At 43.4% G+C, this 23,788-nt stretch overlaps 1 protein-coding gene across 2 annotated transcripts in view; it reads right to left on the bottom strand.

Annotated features, from left to right (window-relative positions):
* The window catches only part of NPRL3 (NPR3 like, GATOR1 complex subunit), a 426,334-nt gene that overhangs the window by 245,365 nt on the left and 157,181 nt on the right, over nt 1–23,788 (bottom strand). For both annotated transcript variants that reach the window (XM_086941146.1, XM_086941147.1), the window contains one exon: nt 21,426–21,500. In XM_086941146.1, coding sequence (XP_086797272.1) covers nt 21,426–21,500 — 75 coding nt within the window. The remainder of the gene's footprint in view (nt 1–21,425; nt 21,501–23,788) is intronic.

Here is a 23,788-nt window from a genome sequence, read left to right as displayed (position 1 = left end):
CCGAAGCGCACTAGGTTTCCACCCCATTCGAGAACCACGTTCTCCCTACTCTGGCCCTGGCTCGTATCAGAAGCCTTTGTCTATAGCGATAGAGGATTTAGATAGCGATATCTATGATCCCTCGCTTATTCCCGAAGAAGAGGTACAAGCCTATAGGGTTTTGAGTAGAGGCGAGTATAGTGTGTTCACTAGTGAAAAACAGCTTAAAAGCTCGCCTCCGATATGGGTCGTACCCCACATTGGTAATTTTTGTCTCATAGGTCGTGGCCGAAGATCGAAAGCCCGACTTGGAGAGAGTGCTTGCACTGAAAATTATATATTGCCGATGGTCTCGTCCCCTGTGTTTCTGGCTGCCAAGGGTACATACTTTATCTGCCATGATCGTGCGTATGCATGGTTGCCCTTCGACTTTGTGGGCTCATGTTTTATCGCAAATTTGTTGCCTCCGACGTTTACTGTAGATGCAGATTATCACAAGACTAGAGTTGTGAGAGGCATAATTAGCGAAGAGGACACTGCCGGTCAAGAGGCAGGAGACTTTTTCAAGGGTTTCCTCCCGTTTTGGGGGCCTATGGTTAATAGTAGGAACCTGAGACAGTTGACTCGAGTGGTGGAATCGACAGCTAATATTACTGCCAGTGCCCTCTGTAATATCACCACAGAACTTCAGGCGGATAGACTTATGACGTTACAAAACCGTATGGTTTTAGACGTGATCTTAGCAGATCGAGGTGGGGTATGCAAGGTGATCCATTCGAGCTGCTGTATTTTCATTCCTGATAACGCTCCGACTGTCTATCAAGCCATCTCAAAGTTGCATAAAATCTCTGAGTCCATACACGTGGACGTAGGGGGTTGGACGCTGCTTGGGTGGTTTTGGGGCCTGATGTCGACTTGGGGTTGGAAGATTCTGATGATTGTCGGAGTTGTTGTGGCGTTCCTGTTCACGTGCTGCCTTTGTGTGCAGTGTGGTCCTGCCTTATGTGGCCTCTGCGCTACAACGTGTATAAGACAGCCGCCTGTTGCCAAAGAAGCTCGATTGGACAGAGCTATGTTACAGCAACATCTAGATGGTCTGATGAATATCGAGTATGATTCCGACTAGTGCTTGCCTACATGAGGGCAAAAGGAGCGTCTGAGGTTCTGTGACAATTGTAAGTGATGTTTTTCGACTCGCACGAAAATGGTCGAGTCTGGTATCTATGAACCGCAAATGACGAGTTTAGTGGGTGTGTGCAGTTTCGCTGTACTAACCTAAACCGTTCGTTTGTTACGTGGGTTTTTCTATCTGTACCCACGGGTTCCACCTTAGATACGGCATCCATTTTGTCTCTTGCCCTCAAGTAGCCAGCGAACGGACGTTGTCCGCTTCGCGACCCTGGGACTCCCAAGATACTTGCGGAAGCCACATGTCCTTTGAAACTGTCTTTATGACGAGGGGGATGATACTGTAAGGCAGATGGCCCCGCTCGAGGCTCATCTCGCCGTGCCGGTTTATTGTCTCAGCCGTGCATCTCATTAGGCACGTCCCTTTTGATGACTGTAGCTCGCTTTTCCCGATACCTCCCTTTTTACACCCTTTCCAATCCCCCACTGTCTCCATCTTCCTCCACACCTGTCCTTGTTCCTTCTTCGATCTGTTTTACTGCTGATTGAAATGTACTAATGGTGGGAAGATGGGTTTTACAGTTGGGAACCGCCAAATGTTTCCGCACTTATGTTCCGGACCTTGTGTGTATCAAAGTGACCGAAACGACCCCTCTGGGGGATAACTATGGGAACCAAGCCATAAACCTTTGTGTACCATGTAAACCTATGGGTAAATTGTGTATAAAAGGAGCGATCCACAGAACCAATTTGAAGCAGTCTCCACAAGTAGCACATGTTGTACTTGCCGTGATTTCTGTGTTCCCTGCAGTAAATAAAGCTCGAATCTTTGACGCCGAAGGAAGTGTCCCGTGTCTCTGTCACTTGTACGCCGGAGCAGGTTACCCACGAAGGTTTCAGGTGTTGTTCCCTGGCACCGCTGGGTCTTAAATAACCCAGTCCTTCACCCCGAGCCCTAAAAAATACCACCACCCCTAAAACTAATCCCAGCACCACTTACCATTCCGTGTCCTCTCCCGATCCTTGCTATGCCCGCCCACCCGCGCATCTAGAATGTGTACTACCTTAACCAGGCATATGCGTGGTTAAGGCAAGCGTGGTTGCATTTGCGGGGAAATGACACACGTGGCTCCGCCCACGTTGCAAAGGCAGTTTCTCCAGCTGATTAAGCACTAGAGAGGGGTCAGTTCATGAGAGGGGGTGGATCACTAGACAGAGAATATATATTGGGGTGCGGATCAAAGATTTGCATGGTGTCTGCATTGTATAGGGTGACAGACTTGGACATAGGTTACAATGGAGGAGCAGAAGGAACAATGGAAAGAGGTTTTATTGGAGAACCTGGCAGAACATTAGACAAAAGTGAAAGGGTGGTAGCTGATGGTACACTGGACAGAGTCACCTTGGAGAGACTGATGAAACATTTAAAAGGAGTCTATTTCAAGGGATCTAGAGTAACACTGGGAAGAGTTCATACTGGGGGAGCCAATTAACAATAAACAGCTTATTTTAGCATCATCAATCTTTATGTGTGTGACAATGTGCCATCGAATCAGGTGCATATGAATTCTGATGTATAAATTTACATATTCTGTTGGCTTGACATATTCACCTTTCCTATATGGATAACATAAATGCTTACTGTGGTAATGACCACACGTCATATGCAGCAGCCTTGAGAAAGAGGGGAAGATGTGTTGTTTAAATGTATATTATTAATATTTGTGGCAATACCAAATGATATATGTATGTGGTATTTGTATATTGCTAGCCCAACCAAAGGGAGACCAGTCTTGTACCAGGTCCATAACAGAGATACAGTTGACAAATGCTTGGATGCCGCAATGTCACCAACTTTTATCAACAATAGAACAGTCTAAGACACTTTCTCAATAAACACGGGCTGTGTGTGCCTTCTATGGGCTGGAATAGATTCCAGCCCATAGAAGGCACGCACAAACAGCCCGTGACTTTGGAAAATTGACCCTAATTATAATAGGAATGCCAAACAAGATCACTGCTACATGAAAGTAACTAGAGGGGATCTGTGACTAAAAGGACAGTCTGTTTTTTCGTTGGCTACGACCCCGTGTTTAAGGGAGGATCTATTTAAGCCTTTGTGCAAAATAAACAACTTTGGTTTGGAATTATATACGGATTGCCCAAACCTAGGTCCCTGATATATCCAGCCCTGAGTTCACACACAGGGATTCTTCTAGCAACCAGGGGTTTTTATTTACATCCCCAAGGCATAGACGAGTACAAAAAGGACAAGGAAGTTATCATATTTCTAAAGGTGACTGCATGAATTTATATAACAAGCACAGAGAGGTTATAAACTGGTCTTGAGAAAGATGGATTTATAAAATAGACCCATCGAAACGCGTCAACGCCAAACTCTAGGACACAATCCACCTATATGGCATTGGTTAAAAGTTTTTAATTTTGAACTGTACATTTCCATGCTATTGATATTGTTTAAGATGGATGTGTAAATTGTTAAGACACATTACACTTGTCTGGCTTTTTTACTCTCTATATGTTTTTTAGTTAGGTTGAATTACATTTTTAATGTATTGCATTTTTTTAAAACTTTCAGAATTTTTAGTTTATCAACTGTTAGGCGTGTCAATCTAATGAAATTGTGTTTATGTAAACAATAAATGTATGTGAAATTTTAATCTTCGTAGTGGTTTCCCAGTTATATATGGTTCAATCTTCAGGTGTGGCAGGAGAGAAAGTGGAAAGAATGTAACCTGTTGGGTGTGTGAATTTGTGTTGATAAACTTTAATTGAGATTTACCCAAAGGGATTTTTCCTTTTCTACTGTGCAAGTGCCCTATTCCCGTTGGGTTCACAAGGGGCCCCTCTCGTTTCTAAGCGTTCTTATTTTAAAACCTCTGTGCACTCAGTTTTTGATAACCCCCCCAACGCATGATCTCTCTGTGTCACCCTCTCAATTCTGTCTCTCTCTCTTCCATGTTTTTTCTTTTTCTTAGTCCTCTCTCTTCCTTCATTTTATCAGGTGGACCTTGCATCAATTGACCCATAACTATGTTCCTGCAATTAGACCCGATGTGGGCCCCATAGAACAGGTGCAAGGGGTTTGACCAGATGTGGGCCCCATAGATCAGGTGCAAGGGGTTTGACCAGATGTGGGCCCCATAGATCACGTGCAAGGGGTTTGACCAGATGTGAGCCCCATAGATCACGTGCAAGGGGTTTGACCAGATGTGGGCCCCATAGATCACGTGCAAGGGGTTTGACCAGATGTGGGCCCCTTAGATCACGTGCAAGATGTTTGACCAGATGTGGGCCCCATAGATCACGTACATGGGTTTGACCAGATGTGGGCCTCATAGATCATGTGAATGCGGTTTGACCAGATGTGGGCCCCATAGATCACGTGAATGGGGTTTGACCAGATGTGGGCACCATAAATCACGTGCAAGGGGTTTGATCAGGCATGTGCCCCATAGATCGCGTGCAAGGGGTTTGACCAGATGTGGGCCCCATAGTTCACGTGCAAGGGGCTTGACCAGATGTGGGCCCCGCACATCAATGTGCCAAAGAACACAAGTGGCCCACCCTCGAGAACCAACAAGGCCGAAACCAATCCCTGAAACTTGTGACTATCTAATGAGCATCTAAACCACAACTAGATGACAAACCCAGGCTGTTCAACACTGTAAATACAAATTGTGAGATATACACCTATATATTACATTCATGAACATTTATGGTTTATTTACAAGTAAACCATATCTTGATTTTGAATTAAGAGCCCTAATGAAGACTCAAGACTTGTGATCTTTAACATATAATACACAGAATTTTGTTGTGGCGATATTTAAAGGGGATCTGATTGTAATCACTGTATTTCTTCTTACGTATTTGCATTCACGTTGGAAACTTTATTTACTAATTTATCCCTACATAGTGCATTTGTTGATATCTAGTTTCTTGTCTAAGGAGCCATCTTTACATTGCTTTGGGTGGTCTTCTCATGATTGTGTGATTTACATGCTTTATGATATTTTGTCTATGTAGTCACATTTCTTCTATCTTCTTTTGTCATCTCCATTTCATTATTTTGTTTCTCTGTTCTCATATGTATGGTTTTGGAAGATGTGCTACCTCTTCCATAAATTAGTGGGCACTGGTTCTATATCACTTTTTTAATATTCTTTGATCATGTATAAACACTTATTAGGCCATGAAGAAAAGGCATATTATTATTAAAAGTCGCGAAACATATGTTGGCCGATGCTTGTTCTCCCAGACCACGGAAACTGCTATAATCAACTATGTTTATTCTAGCAACAGCATCTGTAACTTGAATTTCGCTCAAAGAGACCGATGACCTAAAATTTTCGGACTTACTCATTTTATTCACATAGTGTCAGAGAGATTGACACTATATACTCTGAGGTCTGAAAAAGCCAAGATAGAGCCTTTTTTTCCTCAAACCCATTTTTTTCTAATCTATGGTTGTTCGTGTTTCCTACCGGAGGAGAGTTATCTGAGAAATTTGGGATGGACTAGGAGTTTTGGAGTGGCACCAATGCTGGTCTGCATATGGATGGTCTGTGTGTGCAGTGACACCATATGCAAAAGGTATTGTTGAACAACATTAAATATATGTGATGGATTTACTACATGTCTTGTGTCCTACTATTTGGTCCTAGCACTTACTGGGTGTTGCTGGATAAATCCATATTACCGGCCATACCTTTTCCAATTGTGGGATTTACTAAACGAATAAGGTGTTGGTGCAATTGATTCAACTGAATTGAACCAAGATTATATCTCCAGGATTGCAATGATTTGGTAACTTAAAGAAACTTTCCGAAAACGTGTGATCTTGCAGACATGGAGACATCTGGGAAGCCTATGGTTATGTGGCAGTATCTTATATGGTGGCAGAGGAGGGCCAAATTATGCAAAAGGTTGACTAAATTATGCAGCAAGGAGCGGCAAATTATGCAGCCTAAACCAGCACATTTTATGATAGTCTTAGTTATATATTGTGCCATTTTTAAACATGCTCTCACTATCTGGGCAAAGGTTCCACCTCAGTAACACCTGTTTAACACCCACATACAGCAATAAGCAAAAGAAAGATGACCAGTCAACCTTTTTTAAGGGCCTTCCACGGTGCTGCAGACCGTGCTGGTGAGTTTTCACTAACTTTTGATCAGTTTGATCTAGAACCAAACTTTTTGTGGGTAAAATCTACAGATTATGCAGCAGATGATGGATTATGTGAAACTACAATAAATCCATAACTATGCAGAAAACGCTGCAGGCGCAAAATCGCATAATTCAAGTGGCCCCACCCATAAACAGCTGACCTAGACACCCAACAGACCAAAAACGCCACTTTAATAGCAACTGGTAAACATATCGAAAAATGTGTGTACCAAATAAGAAAGCCTCCTCCTGGAGATCAGGCCGTGGCATGGAAAGCAACATATTGGGTGATCAATGGTCTTTTTCTTTAAATGGGAAATTAATTCAGTATAGCACATGGCCTAGCGCAGCAATCTGAGTTACACACACAAGAGTAATTGATGCAGCTTTGTGAGACAAGAAAACACTTTAAAATGCACATATTTAAATATGCAAATATTTAAATATGCAAATACACTAATTTCTGTCCTTCCATTACTTCTCTTTTCTTCCAGGAAGGCCCGTCAGTTATTCATCATCACTAGAGGGCGCTCGGTTACTCAGACAGTGACAGCTTCTAGAACAGACCAGAAACGACATTAGTGCTTCACTTCAAGAATCCTGGTTCACGGGTCACAGTAGGAGCCCACGCTGGTGCCTGATATCTCCGGGTTGCAAGCAGACTGCCTCACCCGTCCATGTTACGCCCGGCCCTTAATCACCGACTTTCGCCTTGAGAAAGGGGCAAAATGGCCGACCAGGAACAGCTGGGAAGAGCATTAGCTCGGCCATGTGTTAACGAGATATGGACAGGAACATAGCCTCGAACAGGGAGGCGATAACGCAGAGATGTGGCAAAGCGGCGTGTTTACGGTCTGTGAGGCCTGCAGATCCGAGTTCTAATTTCAGGCCCACACCTGTGATCCTCAGCACATCAAATTCTTTTCCAGTGCCTAAGGTGCCTCCTCTGCCCTGACACAAGGTGCGCTTAGAAATGAGTTAACTTTCAGTTTAAGTCCAACAGTAAAAGGAACACTGACAAACGCAATAGGATTGGCAAAGCTATATACAGTGGTTCCAGGTTCGGACTGGGACAAAAAATAGGCCCAGGCACCAACATAAAATTGGCTCCCATTAGTAAATTAGTTAGCAAAAACAAATGGCCCATGTTGGAGGTTTGGGTTGTTTTTAACTTGTAAAGGCACACTGTACTTACTCATCCAAAAGCCTCCTCCTATTGCTAAGACCTAAAATAAATAAATAAATAAATACATCTTTGACTCTTTTATCCCTCCACTATCCTTTTCAATCGAAATTAACAGACTAACATGTTCACTTCTCAAATTCCATATTAAACTATACTAATTTTACTACCCAAATAACTGATTAACATATCCACTACTCAAATTACTTCATATTTTTTTACTATTCTAATTTTCAACTGTAATCCTTTATGGGTTCCGGAGTAGCGTGCTACTCGCCAGAAAAGCGATTCAACACCCATCAGGGGTAATAAGTGCTATATGAATGCAAATCTTTCTTCCCCTTTTATCCCGCTGCTATCCTTCTCACTCCAAGTAACTGACTAATATCCACCACTGAAATTACTTCATATTAATTCACCACTAATCCTTTGTAGGCTTCCTGAATAGCGTGCGTCAACAAGCGCTATATAAATACAAACCTTTGTCCTCCTCTAATCTTCTGCTATCATTCCAAATCCAAATAAATGACTAACCTCTCCACCACTTAAAATGTACTTGCATGTTTCACTATACTAATTATACGGCATAACGAGGCACATTTTTGATATTATTTCGTTCATTAGTAATTGTTATATACAGTAATATGCCTGGGCTAAATTTCACCTCCTTAGGACCAAAATACATATATAAGCAACTCAAAGATGAACAGTTAACTTTAACCTCTTCCGTGCTCAGGCCGTCATGAGTTACGGTGGGCGTGTGTGCACGACGGCCAGGGGCCGTCCGAGCCACGCCCGCGAATGGAATGTCCCAGCACCACGGCAAAATTCACACCGCAGCGAAGGTGCTATTGAAGTGTCTTTCAATTTGCACAAACATATATCACCATGTTTTTTGGTCGAAACCTACTAGACAGCGCAGTTGTCTGGTTTGGTAAAGGCATTTGGGGACATTCAGAAAGCGTCCCTGGTAATGCATTCTGCCCACAGCTTACCTTTGGCCTCGTGTTTTGTAACTCACATTCACTTGCTTTCTATTTGCTGATTTATTTGTTTTAAGCTGTCTAGCTTGAGTTCGTCCCTTCCGTGGCTCAAACCTTATTTACTGTATTTTTCAACTAGTACTCGTTTTCTGTAAACAGATCTTTAATTCTTGTTCTTGTCACAATTATGTGCATTCAAAGACAGAGGTCAAATGTCAGACACTGTCTTCTGTGAGAGCTTGGTGTTCACTTGTATTTCTCTGACTTCAAAGTGGAAGAATTTAGGTGACAATCATGCTGGCTGGAGGGGATATGCTGCAGTAAGGTTGTAGGATGATTTATTTTTTCTAGCACACAACAAAATTTAAATGTCTGTAAAGTAATTGTACAGATATTTCAGAATATATCAGAATTAGGAAAGCACAAATGAAGCACATTTTTTGGCCATTCTGAAGTGTAGTGGTTACAACTATTTTAATACGATCAAATCAATACATTAGATGATGACATTGCCACACCATCATTTGTGTGCTGTAGACTTATCAGTTAATATGATTGTCTGTGCAAATCTAAGGATCATTTCAATTGAGGATGTGTTGTCTGTAATGGCAGTGTGCTACCACACCATGCAAAATCAACTTTGCCCCACTCTACTATGCACCAACCCACACCACTTCAGTCTACTCTGCACAACTCCACACCACATCACTCCACACTGCATTGCTGCTGCAATCTATTCTGCATCACTCTACTCTACTCCACTTAACACAACTCTGAAACAATCTGATCTGAGCCACTGCACTCTACGCCAGTGCACTTTACCCTGCACCACTCTACTCTGCCAATGCACGATACCCCACTCCACTCTACTATGCACCACTGAACTCTCCTTCACTCTACTATATACCACTGCACTCGACAACAGTCTACTCTGCAACACTGCACTTTTTACCACTGCACTTTACACCTCGCCACTACACTCGACACTAATGCACTCTAAGCCACTACATTCTATGACATTCTGCTCTGCATCACTCCACTCTACGCCGCACCACTGTACTTTACTATGCACCACTCTACTGTATGCCACTCTACGACAAAGCACAGTACACCACTGCACTCTGCATCACTCCATTCTACATTACCACACTCTACGCCAATTGACTCTAAGCCACTCTAATCTACTCTGCACCACTGCACTCTGTGACACTACTCTCTACTCTATGCCACTGCACTCTACGCTACTCTACTACACTCTGAGCCATTCCACTCTAAGCCAATCCACACTATGCCACTGCAGTCTTTCCTGTGCCACTCCACACCACTGTATGCCTCCCTATTCTATGCCACTGCACTCTATGCAAATGCATTATACACCACTTTACTCAAAACAAGACACTCTACAATACCCTACACCACTGCATACCACTCTACTCTGCGCCACTGCACTCTACTTTGCACAACTCTACGCCACTCTAAGTCACTGAACTCCAAGTCACTCGACTCTACACTACTGCACTCTAGGTCACTGAACTCTACGCCCCCCTATTCTACTCTGCACTACTGTTCTCTATGCCACTGCTGTCTACACCATCCTACTCGACGTCTCTGTACTTTACACCAATGCACTCTACGCCACTCTACTCTGCAAGACTAAACTCGCCGCCACTGAACTCTACGCCACTCTACTCTTCGCCAATGCACTCTACTTTTCACCACTCAACACCACTTTACATCAATGCACTCTATGCCACTGCACTCTACGCTACTCTACTACACTCTGAGCCATTCCACTCTAAGCCAATCCACACTATGCCACTGCAGTCTTTCCTGTGCCACTCCACACCACTGTATGCCTCCCTATTCTATGCCACTGCACTCTATGCAAATGCATTATACACCACTTTACTCAAAACAAGACACTCTACAATACCCTACACCACTGCATACCACTCTACTCTGCGCCACTGCACTCTACTTTGCACAACTCTACGCCACTCTAAGTCACTGAACTCCAAGTCACTCGACTCTACACTACTGCACTCTAGGTCACTGAACTCTACGCCCCCCTATTCTACTCTGCACTACTGTTCTCTATGCCATTGCTGTCTACACCATCCTACTCGACGTCTCTGTACTTTACACCAATGCACTGTACGCCACTCTACTCTGCAAGACTAAACTCGCCGCCACTGAACTCTACGCCACTCTACTCTTCGCCAATGCACTCTACTTTTCACCACTCAACACCACTTTACATCAATGCACTCAACGCCACCACACTCTGCATCTATCAACTCTATGCCATTGCGCACCACTCTAATCTACTGTGCACCCCTGCACTTTATGACACTTGACTCTACGCCATTTCTCTTAACGCCTCTCTACTCTACACCACTCCACTCCACTATATGGCAAAGCACTGTACCCCACTTTACTCTCCGGTGCACCACTGCCCTCTTCGCCACTACACTCTACACCATTCTAGTCTACGTCACTTCACTCTATGCCACTCTACTCTGCAACGCTGCACTCTATGCCACTTCACTATACGCCAATGCCCTTTACTCTGTACCACCCCACTCTATGCCAGTGCACTCGATGACACTACTCTATTCCACTGCACTCTTTGCTACATCACTCCACTCTATGCTATTTCACTCTACTCTGAAACAATCTACTCTACGACACTCTACTCCACTCTGCACCACTGAAATGCATACTGTGCCACTGTACTCTACTCTACACCACTCCACACCACTGAGCTCTACACCACTCTACTCTAATCCACTAGAATCTACACCACTTTACTCAAAACCAATGCACTCTACACCTCTGCACTCTATGCTGCTTTACTCTGCAACACCCCACAACACTCTACACCATTGTGCTCTACGTCACTGCACTCTACTCTACACCACTGCACTGTAAGGCACTCTACTCTACAAGACTGCACTCTCTGTAACAGAACTCTTTGTCACTCTACTCTGCACCATTGCACTCTACTCTGCAGCAGTCATCTGTAAGCCACTCTACTGCACTCTACACCAAATGCACTCTGCGCTACTCCACCCAAATCGACTCTGTACCACTGCACTCTATGCCTCTGCACTCTATGGCATTCTACTCTACACCTCTGCACACTACCCTGCACTACTCAACTCTATACCACTTCACTCTAGACTGAAATAATCTACTCTAGGCCACTGCATACTGCACTCTACACCACTCTGTGCTACTCCACCCTGCACCACTGTACTCTACACCACTGCAATCTAAGGTGCGTCACTCCACCCTACTATATTCCACTGCACTTTGTGCCACTCTACTATACGTAATTGCACTGTACACCACTATACTTTACATCAATCTACTCTGCAACACTGTACTTTATGCCACTTCACTCTAGGCCACTGTACTCTACGGCACTGCACTCCATGATACTCCACAGCGCTCCAGTCCATTAAACTATACTCCACTCTGATAATCTACTCCACTCTATGCCATTCTACAACACTACTCAACTCTACAACGCTCTATGCAACTTCCTTTATGCCACTCGGGGGCACTTTACTCCACTCTATCTATGACAAACTACCCCACTCCAGTACTCCACTTTACGCCACTCCATGACATTCTATGCTACTCCACTTTACTTCACTCTATGTAAGTTCACTCTATAATACTCCACCCAAATCTACGACAATCGACTGTGCTCATGCCACTCTACACAACACGCTCTACGCCACTCATCTCTATGACACTCTACTCCACTCTGCACTGAACAACTCTCAACTGCCTCCACGACACTCCACAACACACTACACCACTCCATGACACTCCACTTCTCTCCACTCAACTCTACACTACTCCACTTTACATTTACTCCTCTCAACTCTCCTTTAAGACACTAACTTTTAGCCATGCTAAACAGCATCCACGCTGGGGTACAGCATGGCTAAAACATATTGACAAAGCAAATAGTTCTTGCATATGCGAGACCTTTTTGCTAGAAACAACTTTTTGTGTTAAAATCTGCAGATTATGCAGTAGATGATGTATTGTGTGGCAAACGTGGCAAACCCTTAATTATGCATAATTCCAGGGGTCTTACCTATTGCCAGTTGAACCCAGAATCAGAGTTCTAACTTCAGCTCCAAAAATCTGATCTCCAATATATCAAGCTATTTTCCAGTGCCTTGGCTGCTTTCTCTTCCCAGGCATTGAGAGCGCTTAGAAAGGAGGTACCTTTCAGTATGAAGTTCTAGAGTAAAAGAAACACTGGCAAAGGGAACAGGATTGGCCTAGTTATAGTGCACGCCCACAGGGGTTCACAACACAGAGCCAATTATGCATGTAAAGAGCATGCACAAAGGCACACCTTGAGACACCAGTTTTCAGAGTGCAACACAAACCTACAAGCGACACACTTTCAAGCATGCACTTGAAGGGCATCCACAAAGTTGATGGAAAATCGGAGCACTTCTGTGTCCTTGCCAGGTGCAAACAAGCATTATATACATAGAATTTATACTTATAGGTTAGATACCTGCACATGTACGGCCACTGACCCACCAAGTGCTGAAGGAGGCAAAGCGTGATGTGCAACCAAATAGTGTGCAAGAGGAACCACAAGGTGATGTGCATCACGATGAATGATGATACAGCAGGGTAGTACAAGGTTTGTGCAACAGGGAGCACCACTAATGAACTTCAGGGGAGAAGTGGGTGCCGTGCGCAAAGGAACGACTGACTGACGTGCCTCGGTGAAGCACTGGGCGATGTGCATCGGTGAAGCAGAATGCAGTGCATAAGCGAGGTGTTCATGCAAGGGGTGCTAGGTCCACTAGGTGACCTGCATCACAAATCTATGGGGTCATGTGACCCACAGGCGCTCTAACTGGTGTGGTTCATGGGAGCAATGGATACTGCATATACGAAGCGACACCGTCAATAATCACAGGAACAGAAGGAGAGAGGTAAGATTTCTTTATGTAACACCTCAGCCTTCAACCTCTCATTCTTGTAGTCTCCCAGTAACTGCCGCTCCCTCCAGATTCCAATCCTACCAGCACATCCCTGGGATTCCTTCCTAGAACATTGTCATATAGAATTAACATCACAAGCCACCACGCTGCGCCTCCTGTGAGCACAGGATGATGTACAGCTAAGGGGCACACAACAGGGCCTATAGGTGATGTAAAGCAGGAACACAGATGATGCACAAAATATTGCAGGCCTCAATGTGCAGTAGCGTTCCATCAAAGAGATCTCACACTTTTCCTGGTCGGTCATGAGTAATCTCACACTTTTCCTGGTCGGTCATGAGTAGCGTATCAATTTCTGCCTTTTTTAGTCAAGCCTGGGCAGCGCTTGCGCCGCTCTGTGAGGCATGCTGTATTAGAGTATGGTCTTGATGCTCCGCCCTTTTTCCGCCCACATTTTTCATTGGCTTGTGTCACTGTCCTTTGTAAATGCTGGCTTCTGATTTGTTAATAGGCTTGTTAGTCCCTCCTTAGTACCACCTTGTCTTCAATTGTAACCTCCCATGAGGACTGGCCCTTTTACTTCTGTTGTGACATGGTATGTCTTTTTTAGTCGTGAGCACTATTTTCTTTAATGAGTTTCTCCTATTGGAGGCACAACATGCTTTCCTGCAACATTTAGAGTATCATGCGTGCCTTCACTTTCCAAGCAGCAGGGACAATTGCGGCCGGTACTTTGGAATGCCATAGGTCTCGCATTTACAAGAGTTTGAGCTATTGGCATTGTAAATGAAAATGCCTTCTTTATTTATGTGTTAATTATCAAAACAAATAAGTAAAAATAATTGTCATTTACAAAGCCAAAAGCCTAACTCTCGAAATGCGAGACCTATTTTATTGCAAATGCTTGTTAGTTTTGGACAAATTTAACTCAGTTATAGGAACAGAAGCATAACTGCGTACCTGCAGGGATCCTTGGGGCGCTTTCAGCGAGTGTTTGTTTTTTGGTCTCAAGCATTTTTTGGCTGGGATTTTTTTTAGCTATACAATGGTAAAAGCAATACATTAAGCCCCACAGGCAAGGATTTATTAGTCAAAAGACAAGAACTGGTTAAAGGTGTCACACAAAGTAAGGGCCACCTGACAGCTTTGCAAAATTGGGACTGGATTGAGAAAAAAATAATTTTTATATCAAAATGGGGACTTTTTATGGTTTGCTGTTTTAATGTAGTCTTTGTTACACATTCTGAGTTAAAGTGTATTAGTCATCAATTGCACTCTTTTTCATTTGCATGGAGCCTCTTAAAACTTTTTATAACTAGGGCTCCTGGGTTTTATGGTATTTTTTGGGGGGGATTTTCAGTCTGTATTTATCCATACTTCTTTTTTGCAAATTTTATCTGTATTTATCCATGTTTATTTTGAGTTTTGTGGAAAAATTAAGCTGAAACTAGTATATTTCCACATTTATTTAACCGATAAATATGAAAACCCACAGAAAATAAGTCAATACACACATGAAAACCTACACATAATTTCCCTGCCGGAGATGGCGGAGCGGCACTATGCGGAGGTCCACGGAGTTGGGGACCAACTCCGTGGAAATTCCGCTACGCTCCACCACCCGCCTCCACCCCCCTAGGAAGAATTACATTAAATATACATTAAAGGTAAAAAAAATAAACACTTACCATGACTGCGGCGAACCCGGGCTGCCGTCCTCCTCTTCCTCGGTTTTACGATAATCTGCGCATGCGCCCGGGCATTACTTGCGAGAAATGTGCATGCGCAGATCATTGTGAAACCGAGGAAGAAGAGGACGGCAGCCCGGGGACACCGCAGTCAAGGTAAGTGGTTTTTTTCTTTACCTTTAATGTATATTTACTGTACTTTTTCCATGGAGGTGGAGGCGGGGGATGGTCTACTCCGCTTCGCCGCGGAGTGTGCGGAGTTGTGGCTACTCCGCGGAGTAGGCACAACTCCACACACTCCGCGGGCAGAGTGGAGTTCTCCGCCCACGGTTAGTATCAACCTTGTACATATCTACTACTGTTTAAGCCTTCTTAATAACATTTCTTTCTTTTACTAACCCCCTTGCCTACCAATCTGTACAGTCATTTGCTTGCCAGCCCTGACTGACAACATTTAGATTCACTGGAGAATAGCTCCCCCGCCTAGGGAGAGAACGCCCCTGAGCACAACGTAAGTGGGACCAAAAGGTCTAGTTCAATAAGCAAAGTAATCAATAGTTCATATTCAGATTGGAAATGTCCAGCTTTCCGTGTTTATTTGAACATGTTAAAGGTGTATCACTGTTTGCAACATGTGACAGTGATTGTAATCCATATAAGGTTCATGAATTAAGATATATGCATTATCACACATCCCAATGCATTTCGGGCGAGGCCCATCGTCAGGGGATTACTCTACAACAAAAAGCAAAAGACCAAGCTGTAATGGCTTATATATGCAGTAATACAGCGAGCAAAAATATAGTGTGTAAAGTAAGCATAGTAATAAGGCAGAAAATGAAGAGGCGGTAGATGAGAAAACCGGTGAGACCCCAAAGCGGGGAAGATTAAAGATGCCACGTGGTGATATAAAAGAATAGCTGAGCGTGATTCCCAAAAAGAGAAATACGGAAACAGATAGGAAAATCAGTCCGTGTTTAAAAAGATTCACTCATGGACATGCATTATATAAAGGGGCGGTGCGTGAAACGCGGTGTTTGCCGAGAATAGAGATCGGGAGCACATGCCGGTAAAAAAGATATAGAGGTCCCGGGTGGGGTACTTACAAGTGTGACAACTACGCAAGGACTCCGCGGAGTTCCGTTGTGATCAACAGCCGAGAGGTGGGGAATCGGGTTAGAAAAGCGGAAGCCGAGTGCTAAACAGGAAAGAAGGACTAAACGGCCAGAAAGGACAGTCTAGAGACTCGGTGAAAAGTATAAGCGCCATATTAAAAGGTGCAAAAGATAAATAAAAAACTAACAAGATGCGTGAAAACAGCTAACCAGATATGTGAGAAGATAATGAAGAGCAATGAAAATATAACAAAGAACCAGATCATAAATAACAAAGAAATTCAATGCGGTCGTTGAGCCCCAGGGGGACCATCGTGGACAAATAACGGATCCAAAAGTTCTCGCGTTTAAGCAGATAGTTCTTGTTGTTTAAGGTGATCGGGCCTTGGCGGGGGAGCTATTCTCCAGTTATTCACTCCACACTGCATGGCCAGACAGTGTTTTCCCCGAGCAGCACACCACAATTCATCACAATCCTACTACTTGGATTACATTAGCAGTGCGAGCTCCCCATCCTTCGTACATTTCTTCATTCTCTGTCCACGGAACTCAGCACGCTTCAACCATGAATTTCGAATCGGTCTCAGGTATGACCGATCAAAAAGCCAGTACTTTCGCTTACACAACTGATGATGCTGATAAGATATACGGCATGATAGAGGATGACATCACCTCCACGGGTAACACCCGCAGCGTAGAGAGCAATCTTCGGCAATTACTCTACTTACTCAAAAAACAATCGAACCAAAAACTACACGCTAGTACCCTGATCCGGTACCATCGTGTCCAACGGATCCCTCGCGGCCTACGGGTCCCTTTAAAACCTCTTTTATGTAAAAATAACACCAAATTTGTTGAACGCTGGTACTCTATTTTGAATAAATGTTCCCTCGATCTGATTCTCCTGATCGTGGAAGAATTAGCCAAAACATTAGAAGAACTCACTCATGAAATTACTAGCGTTAAAAAAGAACTGGACGATGCCATGTCCGAAGAAGAACTTAAAAAAATGTTGGAAGACGTGAATACCCAACTTGACAAGCATATACGGGAAACACAAGAGAGAAAACTACGTAAATTCAAAAGAGACACCATAGACTATAAGCTCGGCGAGGTGTACACCTGGGCAGAGGTGTACGCCCGCCGAAGCCCCAACAAACCTTACAATCCCTTCTCTGCCAATGAAACCTCATCCTCTGAAGATGATCAAAGATCACGACCTACTCCGGCTAGATCAGACACTGATGCCCAGACTCCGAGTACCTCCACTGACCCTGCGGTTCATTTTTTAGAATCAGGTCCCGACCAACAAAAAGATCCCGGACGGGAAAAACCCGTTAAGGAAGCAGAAAAAACTCCGCCGACTACAAAAAGCAAAAAACCGAAAGGAAGACGCTGAATACTGACGACAATCTTGTCATCAACATTTCCTCTATCACACTGTCAGATGATGAAATCAACACCTTACAGAAAGGACAATCATTTGTTCCCACCACTTGTACCAACACATTGGAACTTGAAGTGAGTGCGTTCAAACTGATACGAAATATCCGATTGAGACACTACTTCCAAAACATCAGCCCCATCACGACTCATGAGGAAGACATGCTTCGAGGATTACGACCCCACAGTACTTTTTTGGCTCCCCAAAGCCACAAAATTATTGATGCCTTCGAGAACTTGGTGAAACAAGAAATACTGAACCTACCTTTCTTACAACCTGCTACTCACGGGAATCTTACCCGCAAGGAGAGAAACATACTACAAAAAATTGCAGACAATCCCAACATCATCTGTCAAAATGCCGACAAAGGCGGTGCCCTAGTGATCATGGACACCACCTTTTATGAACAACAGGTCACAGCTCACGTTGGGGATTCCAACACCTATGATGTCCTTCCGGGGGATCCTACCCAGGAATATACTAATGACTTGACTCTCATCATTAATAGGGCCTTTGAAAACGGCACTATCAACGATAGAACTAAGAGATATCTCACACCCAACAACCCGAGACCTCCGGTATTGTATATGCTACCGAAACTGCATAAACACCCGACAAATCCACCCTTCCGGCCCATTGTGTCGACGAGAGGTAGTATCCATGAGAACGTGGGAAAATTCTTGGACAAATACCTCCAACCATTCGTCATAACATCTGATTCATTTGTAAAGGACACCACCGATTTTTTACTTAAATTGGAACCGGTCATGAACCAACTGAAAGACTCTAATTTGATCATGTGTACAGTGGATGTTTGCTCCCTATACACTTCGATCCGTCACGACGGAGGGATCGAAGCCATCGAACAAGTTTTGGCCCAATCTGAGCTGGACCATGACCTCAAAGTGTTCTTGATGGAACTCACCATGTTTACATTATATCACAGTTATTTTTCTATCTTTGACAAATGGTATCTACAACTCAACGGCACGGCCATGGGTAATTCGGCGGCTCCTTGCTACGCCAATATATACATGAGAATCTTTGAGGAATCCTACATCTTATGTCAAAACATCTGGCGAGAATATGGCCGGTTATACCTTCGCTACATAGACGACATATTCCTCCTATGGGCAGGCACGACGGAAACTCTTGTTACCTTTCTTACCACTTGGAACAACATCACCCAACGGATACAATTCACCTGGGATTACAGCGAACATTGCGTCCAATATTTGGATGTGAAAATACTGAGAGAACTGGGAGAATGGTCCACTACCATCTTTCGAAAGCCTACTGACAGAAACTCAACCCTACATTATCAGAGCTTCCACCGCATGGGATTGAAAAATAACCTACCATATGCTCAGATACTACGGGTAAAAAGAATTGTTTCCAAACAAGATGAAAGCAAAACGCAAATTAAGACTGTTTTGGAACGTCTACGAGCACGTGGTTATCCCACCCCCATACTAGATGTGGCAATCCAGAGGAGTGAAAAATGCACTAGAGCCTCTTTACTACAACCCAAATTGAAGACACCCTCTGATCGCCTGGTGGTGGTCTCCAAATTCTCTAAAGCTTCCAATCGTTTCCAGAAAATCATTCGCAAACATTGGCCTATTCTAACTTTGGAACCTGATTTTAAGAGATTGTTCGACCAGCCCCCTATCTTCGCATTTACCAGGGGAAAGAACCTCAAGGAAATCCTGAGTCAAACTAGTGGACCCAACACCAACGTCACCTACACAGGTCTTAAACCCTGTCACAACTGCAGCAATTGCAACGATTGTATCCTTGGTAACTCCATCAACCACCCCATGAAAGGCAACACCATAAAACTAAAAGTGAACGCCACATGTAACAGCAAGAACGTGATTTATGTCTTAAAATGCCCATGTGGCAAATGTTACGTCGGCCACACCGAAAGAAAGATCGGCATAAGGATCTTAGAACATAAGAGTAATATTCGCACTCAGAACTTAAAATCTACGGTTGCTACCCATTTCTTGGAAAATAGACTTACAGTGGCTCAATTAAAATACCAAATATTGGAACAAGTCCCGATCACCTTAAACAACAAGAACTATCTGCTTAAACGCGAGAACTTTTGGATCCGTTATTTGTCCACGATGGTCCCCCTGGGGCTCAACGACCGCATTGAATTTCTTTGTTATTTATGATCTGGTTCTTTGTTATATTTTCATTGCTCTTCATTATCTTCTCACATATCTGGTTAGCTGTTTTCACGCATCTTGTTAGTTTTTTTATTTATCTTTTGCACCTTTTAATATGGCGCTTATACTTTTCACCGAGTCTCTAGACTGTCCTTTCTGGCCGTTTAGTCCTTCTTTCCTGTTTAGCACTCGGCTTCCGCTTTTCTAACCCGATTCCCCACCTCTCGGCTGTTGATCACAACGGAACTCCGCGGAGTCCTTGCGTAGTTGTCACACTTGTAAGTACCCCACCCGGGACCTCTATATCTTTTTTACCGGCATGTGCTCCCGATCTCTATTCTCGGCAAACACCGCGTTTCACGCACCGCCCCTTTATATAATGCATGTCCACAAGTGAATCTTTTTAAACACGGACTGATTTTCCTATCTGTTTCCGTATTTCTCTTTTTGGGAATCACGCTCAGCTATTCTTTTATATCACCACGTGGCATCTTTAATCTTCCCCGCTTTGGGGTCTCACCGGTTTTCTCATCTACCGCCTCTTCATTTTCTGCCTTATTACTATGCTTACTTTACACACTATATTTTTGCTCGCTGTATTACTGCATATATAAGCCATTACAGCTTGGTTTTTTGCTTTTTGTTGTAGAGTAATCCCCTGACGATGGGCCTCGCCCGAAATGCATTGGGATGTGTGATAATGCATATATCTTAATTCATGAACCTTATATGGATTACAATCACTGTCACATGTTGCAAACAGTGATACACCTTTAACATGTTCAAATAAACACGGAAAGCTGGACATTTCCAATCTGAATATGAACTATTGATTACTTTGCTTATTGAACTAGACCTTTTGGTCCCACTTACGTTGTGCTCAGGGGCGTTCTCTCCCTAGGCGGGGGAGCTATTCTCCAGTTATTCACTCCACACTGCCTGGCCAGACAGTGTTTTCCCTGAGCAGCACACCACAATTCATCACAATCCTACTACTTGGATTACATTAGCAGTGCGAGCTCCCCATCCTTCGAACATTTAGATTCAGTCAAAAAAGAATCCAATTTCCGTTTTTATCCATCTTTAAAAATAAATACAGACAGGAAAATAAATGGGTTTCTGTCTGTATTTATCTGTAAAAATCAGTAAAAACGTAAAACAGGGAGCCTTATTTATAACCAATGTTTACACTACAACGCAGGCATTCACGGTCCTATGCAATAATCACGGTAATGGGAAATGAGACAGAGAAGACACTTTCTGAATCTTGTTACCATCAACACACTATCAGCCTCAAATGATTTTGGTGAAGACCGGATTTCTTTTTTAAAAAGGGTACCACTGAAAACATTATAAACGAAATTATTAGGGCGAAAGAGCTTAACGCCTTTCCTGTAGCAGAACACTTGTTTCTTTGCTCTATTGACAGCACGGTGCACCCAAGACCCTCATATAGAAAAGGATTTTGGATCTCAAAACTACTAGTGGCTTTCATAAAGCCAACCTAGTTCACATTTACATTCATGTAGCTGCAAAGACAGTCTTACCCGTAATGCGAATACTACGTTGAAGAGAATCATAGTTGGCATTTCTCTCTTTGGTGAGGGATCTGTTTTGGACACCTAAGAAAAAAAACAGATTTAGGAGTTAACATGCAAAACAAGAATCCGCTGTGACTTTCAAAAGAGCCCCTGTCACCTTTATCTAGATACCCATGCTTGGATCCATCACTGGAGACATTTATCAAATTCACCCATTATGAAGAGACCCGCGTTCTGCACAAACAATATGGCATCCTTACCAACAGTTACACGTATTTAAATTTAAAGTGTTTTCTGCATATTGTTTTATTGCCAATATTTAGATTCCCATGCAGGCATCAGGAGGCCCGTGCAATTCATTGTTGTAATGCAATTAAAAAAATATAAAAAGACTTGCTGCGGCTTGTTACAATCCACCAATGCCCAGATTGGCTGGGTTTCTTCCAGGGCACCCATGAAAACATCAGATGGGACATTACAAGGCAAAGGAGTGAAGCTTCACTCTTCCAGCCTGATGCTCACACACCTGTCTCGCTGCAGTCAGTTCATCTATGCCTATAAAATGACGGGCATGAATGCTGGAAGCTGCATTAATTAAACCAGCAGGGCAATAAACACATATTAGTCTTAAAATGGGAATAGAGTCTACATCATCAAAACTTGGACAGATGATGTCTCTTATGAACATCAAATTATACAATTATAGATTTCCTTTTTTACACCAAAGTCGGTCAGTTTAAGACTTGCTAATCTCACATTCTTTTTTTTTATAAACACCTTTCTAAATAAAAGTTGTAAAAGGTCAGCATGTTAAATTAACATTGCTAGCACATGGTCAATAAAAACAGGCAATCACGCAATACATAATTCATCCACTACAATCCAATACATCGACAGCAAGTGTCCGTAGATATGAATATGAGGGTACACTGAAAACAAGGCTTCGGTTACCATGAGAGGTGTCTCCCATCCATACTCATCAATTCAAACCTTCTGTGTAATTTCCAGCCTTGCCACACCTTGTAATGTTTCTACAGACATCCTCTCTCCTAAAGTGAGACCTCCAAAGCCATAGAATGACCCATTCCGATACCCCATCAACCTAAAACAGGGGAGTTGACATCACGCAATCTCCATACAAGTTCCAGATTGGCTACAATCAGACCAATGTGAAGGAATGCTTGTACGTATCTATTGGCATCTATATCTGAGAACACATTAACCAGCGCCATCTTAAAGGTGAGGTCGTATGACAGAACAACCCAGGGAAATGGGTCACAAGCCTTAACCACGCATTTTTTTACAGCGGCTATGTTTTTACAACGGAAGGTATTACCACACATTGTTTATTCATTAAAAGAAAATTATTTCTGAGGGGAGACCCCCCACACCCCGACGCACCTTAAATGCATGCTAAAGGCATCAGTTGTAAAAACGTACACGTTGTAAAAACATGCGTGCTTAAAAATGCGTGGTAAAGTCACAGCGTGGTAAAAACCTTGTTGTAAAGGCTGTTACCCTAAAGGTGAGATTGACCGACCAGCCGTCTATGTCTGTCTAGATCTGAGCAACTCCACACCAGCCAACGCCATTGCCATACTGTACACAGGAAGTCAACCTCTGAGAGTTCCTGTGTCAGGCACATTGATGAAAGTGTCTCATTGAATGTGCCTTAGCCTCTTGCACGTCAGATAGACTCGGGGTATATATCATAATTGGATCTGTCTGTGCTGCGCAGGAATTAGGGCATCTAATGGCCCAGGGGAGCCCTCTGCCAATCTTCATCTAAGATGGAACGAAGGTCCGCCTCAGAAGACCCTCAAAGCATAGGAAACATATCCGGGTTACTGATCACTAAGGAGTGGTAGAGCTGGGAACAGTCATGTTTGCCCATCTCTCCCAGCAAGAGTTTGGTCTTCAGTGTGCTAGAGTAAGGCAGACAATCCTGAGCACTCCTTTAAGGGGACAGGGTGTGACAGAGATATAGATATCAAAACATTAAAGTTTGTTGAGGCCAAATTCTGACTGAAGATCCACCGAGGAACCAAGAGTGGTGTGAGATACAAAGAGCCCCCCCACCACCCCCGCCTCCTTTGGAGACTCCTATTTGCCTCAGTCTTTAAAGATGTACAAAGTAAATACTTGACCCGGTGTAACACTTGTCCATAACGGAGAATCCTGGTGAATTTGTCCCGCCAGCTCATGTTCCTTAGGATTTGACGTCACAGCTTAAGCACCTTTATAGTGGCTATGAGAAGTCAGTTAAAAGGCTCAGTCACACGAAGAAAGCAACGTCTGAAAAGTTCCTTTCAACCATCCTTTAGCTGCAGAGGCAGAGCTCGACTTCAAGCCATATTGTTATTCATTTA

Source organism: Lissotriton vulgaris, chromosome 10 (assembly GCF_964263255.1).
Source record: "Lissotriton vulgaris chromosome 10, aLisVul1.2, whole genome shotgun sequence".
NCBI lineage: Eukaryota > Metazoa > Chordata > Amphibia > Caudata > Salamandridae > Lissotriton > Lissotriton vulgaris.
This window is presented reverse-complemented; position numbering and strand designations above follow the sequence as displayed.